General features: G+C 39.7%; 1 protein-coding gene across 35 annotated transcripts in view; it reads left to right on the top strand.

The window, feature by feature from the left end:
• The window catches only part of Nt5c2 (5'-nucleotidase, cytosolic II), a 129,785-nt gene that overhangs the window by 68,360 nt on the left and 40,935 nt on the right, over positions 1 to 20,490 (top strand). For 4 of the 35 annotated variants that reach the window (NR_165072.1, NR_165061.1, NR_165068.1 and 1 more), the window contains exon 1: positions 9,447 to 9,523. The exons of 30 other annotated variants lie outside the window; for them this stretch is intronic. Coding sequence is in view for 1 of the 5 variants with exons in the window: in NM_001377070.1 (NP_001363999.1) it covers positions 9,510 to 9,523 (14 nt within the window). In the remaining 4 variants the exon portion in view is untranslated. Of the gene's footprint in view, positions 1 to 9,446; positions 9,524 to 20,490 lie in introns of those variants that run through there. One more of the 35 variants, XM_030251131.1, reaches the window with a different exon arrangement.

The following is a 20,490-nucleotide window of genomic DNA, read 5'->3' as shown; positions in this document are numbered from 1 at the left end:
ATTGCTCAGTTTTTGATATGAGGATAATTGTCTGGCCAAACCCTTCATTGGAATGTGTTACGCTGTAGTCAGAGTAATCGAGTACGTTTACACGTCATGGTCCCTGAAAGCACGTTAGACAGTCATCTCTGGGTTTACACCTGGGAGCTAGTAGTGTTCAGTACAGACCAGAATTTATAGTTATCAGATCCACAATGGAACTATCTGAGTTTTCATCAGCTTTTCATGTTGACTCTGCCTGTGATGCTGGAATCAGGTATTTGGATTTACCATTTTGAAGCTCTGATCATTATAGTAAAGCAAAATTTCTTTAATATAGGGAACTGACTTTTTCCTCTGTGAACATAGATAATGAATTTAGTAGTTTTTTATTATATTGTATTGAAATTTGATAATTGAACTTGTGAATTTGTAAACAGTCATTTATGTTACTTTAAAAAGCATGGCAGCCTTGTGTAAGGGCTTGCACCTTTAATCTGAGCATTCATGAGTCTGAGGCAGAAAGAATTGCCAGGAGTTTGAGGCTAGTCTTGGCTACATTGTGAATTTTAGGCCATTGTAGCTTCCAGAAATGAGCTTTTGTCTCAAAAGAAAAAATATGCAATTCCTTTGTCTTTAAAAATATATAGAAGCATTCACATATTTACCTGAAATTATAATACTAATATTATTTTGGAGACAAATCTCACTATATAATAACTCTGGCTGTCCTAGAAATTGCTATGTAGAACTAGCTTCAAACTCAACTGAGATTCACCTGCCTCTGTTTCTGCTAGTATTAAAGGCGTCTGGCCTTGAAATTTTCTTTCTTCCCTCCCTCCCTTTTTCCCTTCTTTCTTTACTTCTTTCCTCACCCCCTCTGCCCTGCCCACCTCTTTTGGAATTTTGAGACAAGTTTTCTATGTGTAGCCCTGGCTGTCCTAGAACTTGATCCGTAGACCAGGCTGACTTCAAATTCACAGAGATTCACCTGCCTCTGCCTCCCTCTGTTAGGACTAAAGATGTGTGCCACAACTGCCCAGCTGTGTGTGTGTGTGTGTGTGTGTGTGTGTGTGTGTGTGTGTGTGTGTATAGATGTCCTCAGAGGCCAGAGACCAGAGATATCAGATCCTCTGGAAACTGGAAGTACAGGTGTTTGTGAACTGCTGTTCTACATAGGTTTGGGAATCAAAACTTGGGTCCTCAGCAAGAGAGATTTGTGTTCTTAACCCCTGAGCTCACTTTGCCATGCCCTGAAATTACTGCTTAAATTGAATTTAAATCTTCAAAGCCTTACCAGTCTTTATTTAAACCCATTGAATAATGATTTCTTCTTAAGTGAATTTAAGAAATAAAAATGAATTTGTTGGTATTCATAATTTTTTTTTTAGTTTTTCGAGACAGGGTTTCTCTGTATAGCCCTGGCTGTCCTGGAACTCACTCTGTAGACCAGGCTGGCCTCGAACTCAGAAATCCGCCTGCCTCTGCCTCCCGAGTGCTGGGATTAAAGGCGTGCGCCACCACTGCAAAATAATTCTTTAGTACGTGTCTTAGCATGTTAGTACTTGTAGACTTGGAAATGTTTATAATGATTTTTTTTTTTTACTTCAAGGGAAGTATCAGGTTTATAAAGAGAAACTGTCAAGGGAGACTGACTGATAAATTTTAATTTCTCTCTTAACCACTTAAAGATATCATTAAATGTTTTTGTTTTTTTCAAATTGAGACAAATGTTTGGTTGTATTTATTTGGTACTCTGCATATAATGCATAACGACCAAGTCTGAGAAATTCACATTTTTATCTCTTTAAACATTTATCTTGGTGTTGGGAGGTATAGGACTTATTACCTCCATGTGATTATAATAATTCCTAAATTATTTCAAACCATAGTCACCCTACTATTGCTATGGAACACCAGATCTTAGTTCTAAGTAGATGTAGTTGGGTAACAATTACCCCGTCTCTCAATATCCCCTACCCACTGACCTTGTATGAGTCCAGCAATCTTGATTCTATCTCTAATGTGAGATCAACATTTTACATTTTTCATAGGAATGTAGAATACAGTACGTATCTGTTCTTTCAGCTGTAGTAATAGCTTTTGTTTGCCTGATGTAATTGTCCTCTCGGAAGCTTGCTGCCTCAGTCCGCTAACCTAGACCTAGTCCTAGCTCCTAGGCTCTGTACCATTTTATCTAGACCTAGAATGTTTTCGGCCTTTGAGACATACTGCTGAATAAGATCGCCCTTTCCTTTTATTTTTTTGCTCTGACTGACTGATCAGTGCAGCTGCTCTGACTCACTCCTTTCCACGCTGACTGATTCACTTTGGCTTCTCTCTCCTCTCTTGAATTGCTCTGCTTGGTCTTATGCTAACCCTGGCTATCTGTTCTAGTGTCTTAGCTCCTGCCCGTCCTTTGGCTCATTCTGTCTTTACCTGAGTCTAGCTGCTTCTGTCTGCTACCTATCTCTCTATAACTGTCTCTGTAGACTTCCTTTTTCTCCTCTCCTCTCTTTTTCTGTGTAGCTTTCTTCAGTAGCCTCTTTTTCCTGTCTGCTCTCATGAGATTTGGGCATATCCCACCCCTGATTCATTCTGTCATCTCTTTCTCTGGTTTGTCTGCCCCTCAACTAGTCATTTTCAAACATGGCTGCTTCCTTCTACAAACTAACTTTACCTTCATTATTTTGGATTAAAGGTGTTTATTAAAGGTGTTTGTATTCCAGCCAGAGGGATTAAAGTTGTGTGCTAAGATTTGACCATACCACAAGTAGAAGCAGGTTGGTTTTTTTGTTTGTTTTGTTTTTGTTTTCAGTAAAAAACACAATCTTGGGTTCATAGTATAATCAAATATCCTGTAATATTCAGCTTTTTTTTTAATAGATAGGGTCTTATAACCCAGACTATCCACACACTGCTTATGTAGCAAAGATGAACTTGAATTTCTCTCCCCTCCCCTCCTCTCCCCTCCCCTCCCCTCCCCTCCCCTCCCCTCCCCTCCCCTCCTTTTCTTTTCTTTTCTTTTCTTTTCTTTTCTTTTCTTTTCTTAGATTTATTTATAAGTACATCATCTTTGTCTTTAGACACACCAGAAGAGGGCCTCAAATCTCATTATGGATGGTTGTGAGCCACCATGTGGTTGCTGGGAATTAAATCAGGACTTTTGGAAAAGTAGTCAGTGTTCTTAACCAGTGAGCCATCTCTCCAGTCCCGAACCTGAATTTCTGATTCTCCTGGATCCGTCTCCAGAGGGCTGGGATTACAGGTCTCTACCACCACTCCTAGATTATTGGTGCTGGATTGAACCTAGGAAAGTGCACCACCAACTGAGCTGTCTCTTCAGCTCCATTATTTTCACACACCCCCGTTGTGTGTGTGTTTGAGGCAGGGTTCTCATAGTCTGTGGTTGAGGCTAGCCTTGGACTTGTGGTGATCGTCCTGCTTCTGCCTTCTAAGTACTGGGATTATAGCCATGCAGCACTGTGCCCAGCAGGCAGAATGTTTTTAAGGTTTATCCATGTCAGAACTTATTTCATTGGCCTAGTAATACTCCATTGTATAAATATACTGTATTTGTCGCTTCACACAATCTGGTGTCATCTGAGAAGAGGCAGCCTTAATTGATTTCTGTGGAATGGCAATTTGTTCTAGGATGTAGAATAAACCAAACTGAGCAAGCCAGTAAGCAGCCCTCCATGTCCTCTGCTTTATTCCTGCCCTGACTTGCTTCAGTGATGAGGCTGACTGGGACGACAGTTAAATACTTGTCTCCCCTAGCTGCTTTTGGTGATGTTGTTTTGTCACAGCAATAAAACCTACAATTAAGATTCACTCTTGGGGGGCTGGAGAGATGGCTCAGCGGTTAAGAGCACCAACTGCTCTTCCAGGGGTCCTGAGTTCAATTCCTAGCAACCACATGATGGCTCACAACCATCTGTAATGGGATCGGATACACACTCTTTTTATGTGTGTCTGAAGACAGCTATAGGGTACTCATATAAATAAAAGTAAATAAGTAATATTTAAAAGAAAGATACACTCTTAGGAACATTTGTGTAAAATTTTGTATGAACAAACTTTAGTCATGTATCTAGGAGTGGAATTTGCTTGGATATATGGTAACTGTGCTCAGGTTATTGATAAATTGAACATGCCAATGTATCATTTTACAGTCCTGCCTTGAGTATATGAGCATTTCAGTTTCTCTGCATCATTACACAATTGCTGTTGCCTTTTGATCGGACTAGCCATTTTAGTGTATGTATCTACCGTTACCTTTTTTTTCCTTTTTTTTTTTTTTTTAAAGATAGGTTCTCAGCTGATGTGGAGGGTCATTCCTGTAATCTTGACACTTGGGAGTAGAGGCAGGGAGGATCAGGAGTTCAAGTTCATCCTTACCTACATAGTGAGTTCAAAGCCAACTGAAATTACATGAGACCTTGCATAAAACCAGATCCAGACATGTAGCCTAGGTTGGCGTCAAATTGCAGGTGTTCTGATTATAGTTGTGAGCCACTGTGCCTTATATCATGTTCTTCTTCTTTTTCTTTAAGATTTATTTTTTAAGTGTATGCATGTGTGTGTGTGTGTGTGTGTGTGTGTGTGTGTACATGTGTGTGTATGTCTGAATGCAGGTGCACTTGGAGGCCAGAAGAGGGTGTTAGGTCCTATGGAGCTAGAAATTACAGGTAGTTGTGAACTGCCCAGCATGGATGCTAGGATATAAGTGCAGGTCCTCTGGAAGAGCCGACTTCACTCTGAGCCACCTCTCCAGCTCCGTGTCCATCCTCCTATTGACCATTCTTTATAGCCCTTTTAGAAATGCTAGCCAGATCTCTAGTATTTTTAAAAGTAAGCTTGTATGTGTGTAAAAGTGTGATGTGTCTGTATAAGTATGTGCTAGTTACACTCACATATGTGTGTATGTACATATGTGGCCAGAGGTCAACATCAAGTGTCTTCCTCATTTGTTTCTCTGCCTTATTTTTTTGAGACAGCACCTTACACTGAACTTGGAGTTTACCAGTTTGGCAAAACTAGCTGGCCAGAAAGTCCAAGGGGTCTCCGGTCCCTGCATCCCCACACTGGGACTCAGGCATATTCTTCAGGTGTAGCTTTTTGAGCTTTCTCCTTGGATGCTGGGGAACCAGACTCAGGCCCTTAGGCTCACAGGCCAAGCCTTTTATGGACAGAGTTTCACAACTGTAGAGCTTACATTTAGACCTTAGGTATATTTTTAGTTACAGGTGTAGAGTAATTCTTTTCATGGGGCTGTCTAGTTGTCTCACGACCACCGTTGAAAAGATTATTTTCATGGTGAGCAGTCTTGATATCCTCAAGAATCATGTATGTACTTTCAGCTAGATGCAGTTGATATTTATCTCTCCTTGTGTCGATACTACAGACTCTTGATTAGTAGTTCTGCAGTGAGATTTGAACTTGCAGTGTTTTAAACTGTGTTCTCTTTTCAGATTGTTTTGGTTGTCGCAGTGCACATTTATATCTATATAGGTTAAGCTTGTCAATTCTTGTAAAAGGGTTGGTGTTTCATCGACTTGTACACATCATTTTGAAGAGTGTTGCTACTTTTAACAACATTGAAGTCTTTTTTTTATTTAAAAAACATTTTTTAAAAAGATTTATTTTGTGTATGAGAGTACATTAGCTATTTTTGGACACACCAGAAGAAGGCATCAGATCCTATTATAGATGATTTTGAGCAACCATGTGGTTGCTGGGAATTGAACTCAGGACCTTTGGAAGGGCAGTCAGTACTTTTTTTTTTTTTTTGGTTCTGACATCATTTTAAGATAAGTTTTATTTTTATTTTTTATACCAAGTACAAGTTTTCTTCTACTAGACATTTATACTCTTGACCACTAACTAAATATCTCTTGCATATCTTTGTCACAGAGATGTATAGCTCCTTCCTTCCATTTCTCTTCACCCCGTTTCCCACGTGTAGATCCTTCCATTCTAAGGAATGATGTCAAATCCATGGGAGGCTTTTTTCTTCTTCCAATTTTTTATTAGGTATTTTCTTCGTTTACATTCCAAATGCTTTCCCGAAAGTCCCCTATACCCTCCCCCTCCCTGCTCCCCTACTTACCCACTTCCACTTCTTGGCCCTGGTGTTCCCCTGTACTGGGGCATATAAAGTTTGCAAGACCAAGGGCCTCTCCTCCCAATGTTGGCTGACTAGGCCATCCTCTGCTACATATGCAGCTAGAGAGCAGCCGTCTATCTAGACTGACATTGAAGTATTTTGATCCATGGTTATGATATCTTTCCTTTTTTTTTTTTTTAGGTAATTAACCTCAATGATATTTTTATAGTATGGAACATATTAGTCTTACATTTTTTGTTAGATTTATTTGCCAGTATTTTGTTATTTCTGGTGCTATAGTACATAAAAGTGCCCTTTTTTTTGTTTTGTTTTTTTAAAGATTTATTTATCTTATGTATACTAGTACACTGTCTTCAGATACCCCAGAAGAGGGCATTGGATCCCATTACAGATGGTTATGAGCCACCATGTAGTTGCTGGGGATTGAACTCAGGAAGGGCAGTTAGTTCTCTTAAGTGCTGAGCTATCTTTCCAACTTGAAAGTGCCTTTTTAAATTTTGTTTTTGGGTTTTCATTAATACTCTATGGAAAAGAACTGTTTTATTATTATCATTAATTATGATTATCATTGTTATCTTAGATGTATATATGTATATATGTGTGTCTGTATGCCACTTGTGTGCCTGGTGCCTAAGGAGGCCAGATGAGGGCTTCACATTCCCTGGAACTGGAGCTACAGACAGTTGTGAACTACTGTGTGCATGCTGGGAATCGAACCCTCTGGAAGAACAACAGTGGTTTTAGTCTCTGATCCCTCCCTCCAGCCCTAGAGCTGGTTTTGAGTTTGAAACATTGTACAGTTTACCTGAGCCTTGTTTATCAGCTCTAATAATGTTGTGTTTTAACATTTACCAGATATTAGAATCTGACATCTTTAGAAAGAGATTGATTTCTTATGTTTTTGGTTTTTTTTAAAAGATTTATATGGATATCCATGTGCCTAGCTAATCACAGCAGGCTCTTTTTCTAAACTGCAGAGTTGGTTCTTGGAAATGGTGGATGAATATAATGTTCATGTTCATATGAACTTCACTGAGCAAGTTTTCAAGCTAAAAATATATTTTAATACTGTGGGACTTGTAAGACATAGGCCTCAAAGTACTCCTAACAAGAATTTGCTTCTTATCTTTGAATTTACCTACTATTAATGTATTGTTAAACCTTACCAGGACAAAGGCCTTTCATCTTTAGTATAAAAGACTTCTGAAAATAAAAAACAAGCAAATACAAAACAAAACCAAAAAAAGGATTTCTTTATTTATTTTATGTATATGAGTACACTGTCGCTGTCTTTGGACACACCAGAAGAGTTGTGAGCCACCATGTGGTTGCTGGGATTTGAACTCAGGACCTCTAGAAGAGCAGTCAGTGCTCTTAACCCCTGATCCATCTCTCCAGCCCAATTTCTTAGTTTTTAATCAGAGAACTATAATTTCTTTTTGCTTGTGTTGACTAGAATGTGTAGTATAGTCTGAAGTGAGGTGAGAACGGATAGCTTTTTAGCTCTTGAGTTTTTTATTTTTATTTTTTTATAAGATGTATTTTATATTTATATATAAACATTCTGCCTACAGTTATGCATCATGTATGAGTCTGGTGTCCAGGAAGGTCAAAGGAGGGTGTTGGATCCATTGCAACTAGAATTATGGACAGTTGTACTCCATCGTGTGGGTGCTGAGAATTGAACCCAGGTCCTACCTCTGGAGACTATCCAGTGCTGTAACCACAGAGCCACCTCCTGCCCCAGCGCTTTTTTTCATAACTGCTCTTTATTTGTTTGAGGAAGCTTCTGTCTATTTCTCTTACTGAGTTCTTTTTATCATGAAGGGTTATTGAATTTGTGTGTGTGTGTGTGTGTGTGTGTGTGTGTGTCACAGTGTGCATGTGGGGGTCAGTTCGCTCCTTCCACATATATGTGCATCCAGAAACTGAACTCAGGTCACAGGCATACATGGCAGGCAGTTTTAGTCACTGACCCATCTCATTGGGTCACATGTAGCCAAGTTTCATGAACTCCTGTATCCTGTCTTTACTTCTTGGATGCTAGACTGTAGTGTACACCAGCATGCCTGGATATGTAGTGCCGGGGAGTGAGTCCAGGGCTTTGTGTGCTAAAGGACTCTTCCCAGCCCAGAACATGTGTTATATATCCTTAAATTAAAGAATTACTTTCCATCTCCATTTGCCCTCCCTCCTTCCCTCCCTCCCTCCCTCCCCCCTCCCCCCCTCTCTCCCCTCCCCCCCCCTTTCTTTCTTTCTTTCTTTCTTTCTTTCTTTCTTTCTTTCTTTCTTTCTGAGACAAGGTCTTACTTTGTAGCCCTTGCTGGCCTAGAACTTACAGAGATCTTTCTGCCTGCTCTTTTTCTCTTGAGTGCTGGCAGTAAAGGTGTGTGCCATGTAACATCCCCCAGCCCCCCCCCCCCCTTTAAATTTTCAGATGAAGTTTCACTAAGTTGCCCAGACTGACGCTGAACTCAGTAAGAACCAATCAGGCCTTGAACTTAGGAACCTTTATCTCTGCTTCCCCAGTAACTGACATTACAGCCCCAGATCACTAGATCTAGCTCTGATTTATGTATTTCTTCCCCTGTTGCTGAAACCCTGTACACTATATTTGTCAGGAGGCCAGAATGTTGCAGATATTTTTCTCTCAAACTTTAGCTTGTTCTGAGATTCATCATTAACTTTTAAGTGTTCCGAATATATCCTTTATATCAAAGATTTGTAAATATCCTTTCACATGAGCTGAATATTTTGGGCAAGTGGTATAGATTTTTAACACAGGTGTTTCCTTAGAAACAGTAAATAAAGCCACGGGGAAGAAAGTGCGGTGTGGAACTACTTTAGTTTCCCCAGGAATATGGTGTGGCTCCTTCTGGTACTTCCTTCTGGTAGCCTGCACTGTTTATTTTCTAAGAGGGGAAAGTAATTGAACTGTTCATTAAAACTAATTATTTATCTGCTCTTTTCCGGCTCTAAATAAAGGGGAATGATTTTGACCGACTAAGGCTGCTCCATTCTATGAAACTTACATTGTTTGTGTACTGTTGGAGGGCCTCTTTAGGGGGTAAATTTGCTTTTTTCTGTGTTTGCCAGTAGTGATTCCTGTCTCGTACAGAACCTTGCATTTGGATTGTCTTCATCTTTAACTGGCCAGTGTTAAACATTCCAGGCGATTAGTAGTTTTCCCTGGTCTTTACTTCCCACCTCATAGTAGGGCTTGAAGTTTTAAAGCTGAAGATACTGGTCCCTGAGATAGTCTAGTGTTTTTGTGCCTGAATGTGTTGGGCCTCTCAGGGCCTGCGTTCTCAGCGTTAACAAATACGCTACAGTTCTCAGGAGACCAGTGGGGCTTGTTTGTTGATCCTGCATTCTTATCCAGAGGAAGGAGGCTTTGAGAATGTCCAAGGAAGGGTAAGTGTGCTTTCTCCACTTCCTCTGCTTTCTCTCTGCATAGAGACATGGTATCCGAGTAAGCCGAAGATTAATAAGCAGTGCTGTTACTCTGAGTGTGGAGGTGGAGGCAGAGGGAGCAAAATTCCACCGAAGCTTAGAGTGTATCAACGTACAATGTATAGTAAAGTCCTGTGCTGTGCTGAGACAGCACAAAGGGCCCTGCTTTTCCTCCTATAGAACTCAGTTTTGGTTTTGTTTATAACGATTAGAAGCAAACAGTGGTGGCCTACAAAGAATTGAGTGAAGTTTAAGATTTTAAAGACATTTAAAAATAAATTGTACCTTTAGAAAATGGGGTGAAAGATTGAAAAGCAGTTTCTATTTCTGGACAGCAGAGGCAAAAATAACTTCAAGTATAATCTCTTATTCCTCTTCCATTTGTAATGTAAAATAGCTGTGTTAATTTTTATTTTTTTATTATTTTCTCAGATGTTTGAGAGTCTGAGTTATTGAGTCTCCTTTTTGTTACCTTTGTAATGAGTTAATTAAGTGCCAGGTTAACTGCCAGGTACTGCTGGCTGTTTGATTTCTCTCCTTTCTTGGCAGCTGTTCCGTTGCTGGTTCTTTTGCTCTGTAAGGAATTCTGAAGTGGCTCTAGGGTCTTGCACTCATGGTTTATTTAAATTGAATCATTTTTTATTATGGCCAAAGTAAAATTAATTGATCCACTTTACTACTGCTCTCTTTAAAACTTCATTACTGAAGAAAGAGAAGAACCGGGGTATTAATAATTTGGTATTATATTTTGATGTTTTATGATATCACGTGAATCTTTAGGCTTTCATAGTTCTTTTGGTTTGTTTTACTTCCAGCACTGTCACAGATTGCGTCTGATAAAGCAGTTTTTGATGGGGATTTTCACAGATGCTGGTACAGTTGTCAGATCTGTTTGTACATGTGGTTATTTAGAAAACGCGTTTGTAGATTTAGGGTGAACTATATTTTTAGATAAAGTTAAAAGTTGGGACAGGTAATTATTGTTTATTTTCCCTTGTGATAAACCAGATGTTAGAGAAAGAGTATAGAGCAAAAGGATACCATAAAGGGTAAGATGGCCTTTAGGTTTGTCTTTCTCGGCTGGTGGGACAAAATCAATTAGCTTTATAAGTTGTAGCTATTTTTAGAAATCAGTGGATAAATTTTGTGCTTTGGAATGATTTTTTTTAAAACAAGTTTTCATGTAGCCCAGGCTGGACTGTAACTCATTTTGTACATTAGGCTAGCCTCTTGCTCTACTTTCCAAGTGTTGGAATTGTGTGTGCCAGTATGACTTTGTTTAGAATCTTTACAGCCACTGTTTTTATCATTAATATTCATCAGTCTATTACTTTTTGAATCTCTGAAATATTTCATGTGCCATAAAATGATGCTTTACAGAAGTAGGCCATATATTGGTACTGACCTCATAAGATTGTGATGGAGGTGAAATTTTCCTGTTGCCTAGTGATGTAAGGTCAGTGGTCAATGCACAATGCATTACTTGTGTTCTGTGGTAATTCTGGAATAAACAGATCTATTGTGCTGCCAGCCAGATAAAGTCCATATAATATGTATAGCATGTAATACTTGATTATCAATAGTGATGTTAGTGCTTTATGGATTATTATTATATTTATTATATTGTACATATAAATTATTATTTTAGAGTACACTCTTTCTACTTAGAGCTGGAGAAGTGGAGAGCCTGAGTGGACCCCATGTGGAAAAACCTGGAGTGGTAGTCCTCCCTGGGACCCCAGCCCAGGGGAGTGATAGTAAACCCTGTTACTTCAACCCTGGGCTCAGAGACAAGTACATCTGTGGGGCTAACTGGCCAGCCAGCCTACTTCACTCAGAGAGTTCCAGAGTAGTGAGAGACCTTGTCTTGAAAAGAAAAAGAAGAAAAGAGTAATTAGTAATTATACTCAGGGCTGGAGAGATGGCTCAGCGGTTAAGAGCACTGACTGCTTTTCCAAAGGTCCTGAGTTCAAATCCTAGCAACCACATGGTGGCTCACAACCATCCATAACAGGATCTGACGCCCTCCTCTGGAGTATCTGAAGATAGCTACAGTGTACTTACATATAATAAATAAATAAATAAATAAATAAATAAATAAATAAATAAATCTTTAAAAAAATTAATTATAGTCAAAGTTGTTCTTCTGGCTTCCCACAATTAAATGCACACACAAATATACACATAAACACACACAGAATGAGTTTGCTGTAAGAAGTAGTAACACTGTGTTATTCTTTAGCAGCCTCCTGGAGCTCGTATGAAGTGCCCCTCGTGAGTACGTTGGGTCCATGGGAAGGATGGTTTTTAGACAGAGTCTGTTATTTCAAGTTGGTTTCAAACTTGAGAGATAGGATAACCTTGAACTTCTGATCCTCCTGCTTCTGCCTCCCAAGTGTGGGGTTGGGTTGACAATCATGTGACCAGTGCACCCCATTTATTCAGTGCCGGGGAGCAAACCCAGGATATCATGTGCTAGGTAAGCAGCCTACTGACGGAGCTACACCTTCAGCCTTGAGATGTTCCTTTTTAAACAAACTACACTCACGTAGAGGAAAATGCAACGTGAGTTATAGACCCAACTACATGTATGTCACCTGAAATACGGAAAAGTATTTTCTTAGTTAAAACATATAAAAAGACTAAAAAGATTTGACTTCCTTAAAACAAACAAAACCTAACTTTTTGAAAGATAATCACTAGGAAAACAAAACAGAAAGCCACAGAGTGTGAAAAAATATTCTTATATTTGTATCTGATGATGTAGTGTGTTCACATAAACCTATATCCAAAATATATGAAAACATCTTACTTAATATAAGACAGGCAACACATTATAAAAATGGAGGAAAAAACATTTGAGTAGGGAAGAAAAAAAAAAAAGACAAGAAATGCCAAATAAGCACGCGCAAAGATGCTTATTCATCAGGGACTCTGGGCAGGAACCACAATGAAATGCCATTGCACACACATTAGAATGGCTAAAGCTAAAAATACTGCTAGGAGGATGTGTGTCCCAGGGCTGGAGCTAAGTGACAGAGTGCTTGGCTAGCATGTGTGAGGCTCTGCTTTCCAGCCCTAACACCAGTCAGTAAACCACAGTGTACCACAGCTGGTACCTCATGCAAGCTAAGGGAAGAGCAAGTCCAATGTTTGTCAGTAAGTTAAAAATACCCTAGTAATTCCGCTTTTAAATATTTGCCCAAGAAAAATGAAAACGTGTCCTTGAAGATTTATAGATGATGCTTCATCACAGCATTTAGAATAGTCCCAACCTGGAAACAACCCAAATTGGATGGATAAACAAATTGTGGAATATCTATACAATAGATTCTTAAGAATAAAAGAAGTAATTATATATGCAGCAACATGGATAAATGTCAGAAGTACTATGCTAAATAAAAGAAGACAGATTCAGGGCTGGGCGTGGTGGCGCATGCCTTTAATCCCAGCACTCAGGAGGCAGAGGCAGACGAATTTCTGAGTTCGAGGCCAGCCTGGTCTACAAAGTGAGTTCCAGGACAGCCAGGGCTTTACAACCACATATGTGATTCTATTTATATGGATACTGTAATGATAAGCAGAGAGCAGAGGCTAGAGAGATGACTCAACCAGTAAAGTGTTCATTGTGCATGCAGACCTTAGTTCAATTTCCAGCTTCCATGTAAAAGCCAAGGGACATCCAGCAACTGATGAAAGTGGGGGTGGAGGCACAAGGTTCTCTTGAGCTCACTGGCTAGCCAGCTTGCCAAGTTGATGTACAGCCGGCTTAGTGAGAGACGATGCCCCAGAGTGGAGAGCAGTTGAAGACATCTAATGTCAGTTTGCATTCATGTCCCCACAGATGCACACAGGAACTGTACATAGAGCACAGCACAGTCACATACAACCAAACCAAACCCCCAGAGGTGGATGGCCCTGAGGGATGATACCATGGCACCATCACCCCCAAACCTACTCAGGCATGGGGAGGAAAAAAATAGTGACCTTTGTGGCAATTTAGGGTCAGGAGTTGGGGAAAGTATTGTGAAAGGCCATGATATTTTTGGGTTGAAGGAAATAGTGGTAGGATTGTAGGATTGTATGCAGCTGTCAAAACTTAGCAACTGTATAGGTAATACAGTTGGGTCTTACTTGTTTTCTTTCTTTCCTTTTCTAAAAAGAGATTGCCAAGGCTGTCCGTGACTTCTGGCCCACGCAGTCCTGCTCAGCTTTGTTCCCAGCATTTTTAAGTGGGTAAACTCTCCCTTAAAGCTGTGAGAATGCTCCCCATCCCCATGCAAGTGGAGATTCTCTACATGCTAGATCAGTGATCAGACAGTGCCACCCCAACAGTTTTTATACATGTAATTAATTTGGGGGTGCATATGTTTGTATGCAGCTGTACCCTTGTGTATATGTGGGAGTCAGAAGACGTGGGGGTGATTCACTCTTCCCTGTGAGTCCTGGGGATCACGCCCAGCTCCTTTATCTTACCCGCTGAGCCAGCTTACTGCCTCCTGCCCAGCATTTGAAATGAATTTTCTTCAAGTGCACTTCTGATGCCTTTGGTGGAAAGATAACATTGCACATTATAAATCTGCAGTTTTCATAGGCGTTCCCCCACGTTTAACATACTTTTTTTTTCTTTTGAAATTGGGCAAAATACTACATAGAATGCAGGTTAAATTCTAGATTCGGTTTATTTTTGTTTTCAGTCACCTGGGAGCAATATTAACTATCTTGGTAGTATGACTTTAGATCACAGCCTCTAGATGAGACTTGTTCACTTGCCCTCTCCCTTAATTGCTCTTGGACACCCACCCCCTCTTTTAACTTGTGTGTGATATAAGTAAGTTTTATAATTGGTGATATTGTCAATCTGAATCATCTTAAATTTCGTTCTATAGTTGTCTCAGTGTTGGTTTTTCCCTGTGGGTTTTTTTTTTTTTTTTTTTTTTTTTTTTTTTTTAGGAGATCAAAGCACTGTGCCCTGTGCTAAGGGGGCAGATTCTTGAACTTTTAAATATTATCTATGTAAATAAAATCAATATAATTCACCTTAACAATGATGCAAGGCATTTTATTCAGACAGAAAGCACTAGCTGCTGTTCTGTTGGTATGATCTGGGACCAAATGTGTCCCCTCCTAACTGTAAAAAGTAGTACTCTATGATTTTTGCTTTTATAATGATTCCTGAGAATCCTAGTGTATATCTGAACTTAAAGGTTTTTTGTTTGTGTTTTTTGTTTTGTTTTGTTTTTGTAGAGAGGGTCTTACTGTGTGGCCCTGGTTAGCCTGGAACCAGCTATCCAGACCAGACTGACCTTGAACTCACAGGGATACACTTGCCGCCTCCTCTTAAGTGCTGGGATTGCAGGCGTGCACCACCATGCCCAGTCAGAGCTGGTGATTTTTCAGAATCCATTTAGGTGGTAGAGTGAAGCCCAGTGATGGGTGGTTTGGACAACAAGCACAGACCTTAGGTTTGCTCTCCAGGACCAGGAAGGTCTTATCTGTAAGTTCTTAACAGAATGCTGGTAAGTGGCATTGTTTTGGAATTCAGTAAATACACCATTTTAATTTCTTTTTAGAGTGTGAAATTCAGTAGCTTTAATATATGTAGAATTGTGCAACCAGTAGAACTACCATCCTCCCTTCCTCTTTTCTCCCTCTGCTCCCCTTCTCTCTCCTCTCTTTTGCCTCTCATTTTTCCTTCTTGCCATTTATTTTTCTAGGGATTGATGAACTCAGGGTCTTGTGCTTGCTAGACTCAGCCAAATGGTATCTCTAGTTCTTTAAGTTTAGAACAATATATTTTCCCCACAAGAAATCCTGTGCCCATTAATAGGAATGTGTCCTTTCTACAAGCTTTCAAATTCTGGTACTAAGTTTCTAGTTTAAATTCCAGTTATTGTTATCTGTTGTGTCTGTTTAGTGTTGAGAAGGCTATATATAGATTTTGGTCTCAAATTTATAATCAAGCAAATGGTAAGAGAATTACTTAGTATTTTATGTGCATGGTAGAATGTGTAGTTAAAATACTTACAATGTAAGATAAAATACTTATGGAATTATTTGTTGGTGAAATCTCTTCCATGCAATAGAAAAGCAATCTGAGCACCAGAAGCGCGTTTTGCTGCATAGCTCTTTGACACAGTGAGATACTCTGTCTCACTTCCGCCAGCTATCCAGACACTCTACCACCCAGAGGCAACCCACCTCAGGATATTTTTTCTTTAAAAAAAGATTTACTCCATTTTTGTAAATATTTGTGCATGTGTGTGTCTGTGTCTACCACATGTATGGGTGCCCACAGAGACCAGAGAGGACATGACAGGCTCCCTGGAGCTGTAGTTACAATGGTTAGAAGGCATCTGATAAGGGTAATGGGATCTGAACTCAGGTCCTCGGTTCTGGAAGGATAAACAGGCTCTGAACTGTTGAGCCATGTGTCAGAGAAACTTGACTATAACAGTAGTGGACAGTGTATAGTTAGCAGCATAAACAAAGCCTCAAGCATGTAAACAGCTTGGTTAATAAAGCAATAACCAGCAAACAATAGGTAATAACAGGAAAGGCTACATGGTATGGATGATACATACTTAATATTTTAGCAAAATAATAAAAGGCTTTCAACTCCTTGAAGATTCAAGAGCTCCTAATTTATTAGTTAAGTAGTTTTGAGCACTCACTAAAGATAATTTAGGAAGACAGTAACTAGCTTTTAACATTTCCCATTTATTTTCAATTGATAATATTTCTAAACTATAGTAAAAACAAATTACATAGAGACAGAAAACATTTTGTTCCTTTTTTGAGATAGGTTCTCACTTGTAGCTCAGGCTAACCTCCCTTGTTCAAAAGTGCTGAGATTATAGGACTTTTTATTATTATATTAGCAAATTATTTCTCTATCAAATTGCTATAAAAGTTTCTAAGTAATAGAAGTCTCTGGGTGGTGTCCTGGATTAGTGAAATGTTCGTGGTGAGAGCATTAGTCTGGGTATCACGTTTCCAGCAGCCCTGCCTCAGAGCAGTCAGCATCCGGATGAGGACAGACCAGTGGGAAGTGTTTTCTGGAGAATTATGACCTTGCGAAGTTAATGGGGTGAAAGACATGGATTCTAAAGACATTTGGAAGTGTGAAGGAAGGCACATAGATAATTGGATGCGGCTTTAAGCTTGAGTGGGGAAAAATGCAGAGGCAGGAACAGGAACAGATTGGGGGGAAAAGCAGCTAGGTTGTTTATATCAAAAAGTCTGCATTTATGCCCTGGCGGTGCTGCTAGCTCACATCTTTGAATCCAGCACTCGGGTGGCAGAGACAGGAGGATCTCTAAGTTTGAGGCCAGCCTGGTCCACAAAGTGAGTTCCTGTACAGCCAGGGCCAAACAGAGAACCATGTCTTGAAAAACAAACAAACAAATAATCAATCTACATTAGAGCATGATTTTTTTCCTGTTTTTGTCTCATTCTGTAGCCCTGACAGTTAACCTTTTTATTTTTTAAAGATTTATTTATTATTATATCTAAGTACACTGTAGCTGTCTTCAGATGCATCAGAAGAGGGCATCAGATCTCATTACGGATGGTTGTGAGCCACCATGTGGTTGCTGGGATTTGAACTCAGGACCTTTGGAAGAGCAGTTGGTGCTCTTAACCACTGAGCCATCGAGCCAGCCCCCAGGCAGTTATCTTGCCTCGACCTAAGTGACATTTGCAGACATGACACTAATTTATTATAGTTCATAATTTGAGTTTACGTACTCAGATGCATTTGGAGTAGTTTCCTGCTAGCAGCTTGAATGCACCACCGCAGCTGCTTACAGTGAAAATAGACGACCAAGAGCATTTTACAGTCCTCTCACTTGTTGTTGCAGTAACTGTTGTTGGGCACTTGGCCAGGAAACTGTGACTCCTAAGCAAAGGGAGGAGTTACAGATGCAGTTCACCATTGCCAGAGAAATTCTATTCCAAATGGATTTGTGTGGAGCAACAGTGATATCCAATGACAAGTTAAATTAGACACAGAGGTGTTTTCTCCCACACTGTCTCAGAAGATACATGGTGTGAGGGGGCCTGGCTCGGGCTAAACAGTCTTTTAGAAATTAGGTTAACATCACACACACTCAAAAATTGTTTTAGGGATTTTAAGAAGAATCTTGTTATGTGACTTCAGAAACTACTTTACCCAGATAGTTTCAGTTTGCCAAACGGAAACCAGTGACAGATGAGGTAATTTTGCTTTGAATTATAGTCAGATCCAAACCAGAGGTTTGCTGTTTACAGAATTTCAAATATAATAAGTTGCATGTTTATGTTAAATCTTAGACTCTTAGATCCCTATTCTTAAAGCACATTGTAGTAATGGTTTTATTTCTTGCAGCTAATATCTGTACCTGAATGGAATTTTGCCTTACTGCTGTGGGATTTGATAGTAAATATTGCTAAAGGTGTTTTTACTGGAGTCTGTGTTTAGTTTTACAATGTTCCTGTGTATGTATCTCCTAGAAATTGTGAGTGTCAGCTCACAGCTCTTATCTGTGGGAATTCTGGATGATAGTTGGATTTATGATTCTGATTTATAATTGGATGCCTAGTTTAGCCATAACATTTTGGGTGATAATTACATGTTTTAAAGCATGCTTTTAATTTTTACAGATATGTTTATGCTCTTGAACATAGGTGAAATTATTCTGCTAGTTAATAGTTTAGTAAGACCATAGTAAGCTGGCACGGGCAGATCTGCAGAAAGGTCCTGGTATTTGTAGAGAAATTTGATTTTTCCCAAGTATGTAAATTTATTTGTTTTGAAATATGTGGGTCAGTGAGCTTGCTTTTCCGTTAATATCTTGTAGTTGACACAATATCTTACACTTCATTTAATTTGTAAACTCGGTGGGGAATGGCCATTAGTCTCAAGCTGAGAGATAAGTGTCTGTTGAAGTCTGTCCTGAGATATGTGAGGTCAGGGTTACATTTTCTCCTGTGCCAAAGGTTTCTCGTTCAGCCTTGGGTATTTGTGTATTTGTAAAGCTTAGCACATACATGCAGGAACTGTGTTTGGCTTAGTTCTCTGTAACAGTTGTTCCTTTGCTTATTACAGCTTAGCTTACACAGCAAATTAGATTTCATTTCTGTATACCTCCTTCTATGTTCATAGTTTATGTTAGGGAAAGAAAAGGAAAGCTGAGACTATAGGTGAGGTTTTCACATAAAGATCACCACAGAAGTGAGGGCATAGGAGTGATGCTCTCTTAAGTTTAGGAGGTGATTCTACGATTTAGAGTACTTGCTTTGAATGAAAAGGAAAGGATATTTGATGCAAGTTTCTCAAATGTATTTTTCCTAATTAAAATGTTTTATTAATATATTGTGTGTTCATGTTTGCGTGCAAATGTTTGTATGTGGGAACTCATGCCACCGCAGGCACTTGGAGAGGTCAAAGGACAACTGAGCGAGTGAGTTCTCTTCTTTGATGGTCCTAAGACTGAACTCAAGTCTCCATGCTTGGCAGCAAGAACTTTTACCCACTTGCCAGATCTTATTTTCTAATCTTAAGGACATACAAAGTTTTGTAGCTCTGACTATTCCCAAAGGATATTCTGTGATATTTGTCACAAAATGAGATGTGTATTCTAGCACACATCGGTAAATGTGTTGATGGAGTAGATAATGTGATTAGTCAACTCAGAGAGGAGTGAGACATGTGACTTGATGGATATTTAGCCATGGTTATTTTGGCAAAAATAGATTTTCTTATTCCTGAAATATGTTATTCCCAGCATTAGCAAGGGTACCCTGCTCTTGCTGTCTTTTCAAAATGTGTCTACTTTGAAAGATTTCCGTGGCTATGCAGGTGCAGCCTTTTTTTCCTCCCCTGACCAAGAAAAGAGCTTTGCTTTGCGACATTTCTTTTATGTTAGTGTCTTCCCTGCTACTTCAGCTGCATCTAAAGCCAGCTAACATCTGTTTTCTATCAAAATTGAAACTGCTTTTTAAAAATTACGTTGTTCTGGACCTATTTCTTAAGATGTGTGACGTGGAAGAGCAATCTTCCTCATCCCCTTGCTGCCTGTGTTAGCTGAGGTATTTTAGGCACATCAGCTGTTACAGCTCTGAGCAGGGCTTCATCCAGTTGGCCCCTTGTCTCTTGAAAAGCCTCAGCTGTAGTAGCTTTCGGTTTTTAGAGTTAGAACCATTATTTTGTGTCTTTCTCCTGTGTTGTTTTCAAAAGGATTTATGTAGGCGGGGATTGTCAGTCATCAGGTAGATTTTGCTCTCCGTGAAAAAGCAGGGTAAAACCTGAGGGGAGGATCACTGTGGTATTTGGAGCTAAGTAGCTGTGTGTGTGTGTGTGTGTGTGTAGCAGTTGTTGCTTTGTGATGTTTGCTTTTCTAGCACCTCAAACTACTAGAAACAAAGAACTAAAACAGAAAGGTTAGGGGAGGCGCCACTTTTCCTCTAGGTTCTTTTTTTTTTTTTTTTTCAGCTGACAAGATTTTCTCTTTCCTTTCTCTTACAATGCTTAAGTCAAGATAATGATGTTCCAAAAACTAGGTTTTTTAAAAAAGTTACTTACATTCCTGCCGTTGCTCCCCTCACCCCCCAACCCCCGTGGTTCCCTATCCCATCCCTCCTCCTCCTTGCCTCTGAGAGGGTGCTCCCCTCCCACCTAGCCTCCCTTCCCTTGGGCCTCAAGTCTCACGAGAGTTAGGTACATCTTCTTCCACAGAGGCCACACCAAGCACTCCTGTGCTATCTGTGTGCCCATGTATGCTGCCTGGTTGGTGGCTCAGTGTCTGGGAGCTTCCTGGGAGCTGGCTAATTTAAGACTGCTGGTCTTCCTATGGGGTCACCCTCCTCTTCAGCTTCTTCAAGCCGTCCCCTAATTCAACTATAGGGGTCCTAATAGTTGTGTGTAAGTATCTGTGTTTGTCTCAGTC

Source organism: Mus musculus, chromosome 19 (assembly GCF_000001635.26).
Source record: "Mus musculus strain C57BL/6J chromosome 19, GRCm38.p6 C57BL/6J".
NCBI classification, from domain to species: domain Eukaryota; kingdom Metazoa; phylum Chordata; class Mammalia; order Rodentia; family Muridae; genus Mus; species Mus musculus.
Note: the sequence above shows the minus strand (reverse complement) of the source record. Positions and strands in the feature narration are given on the sequence as shown.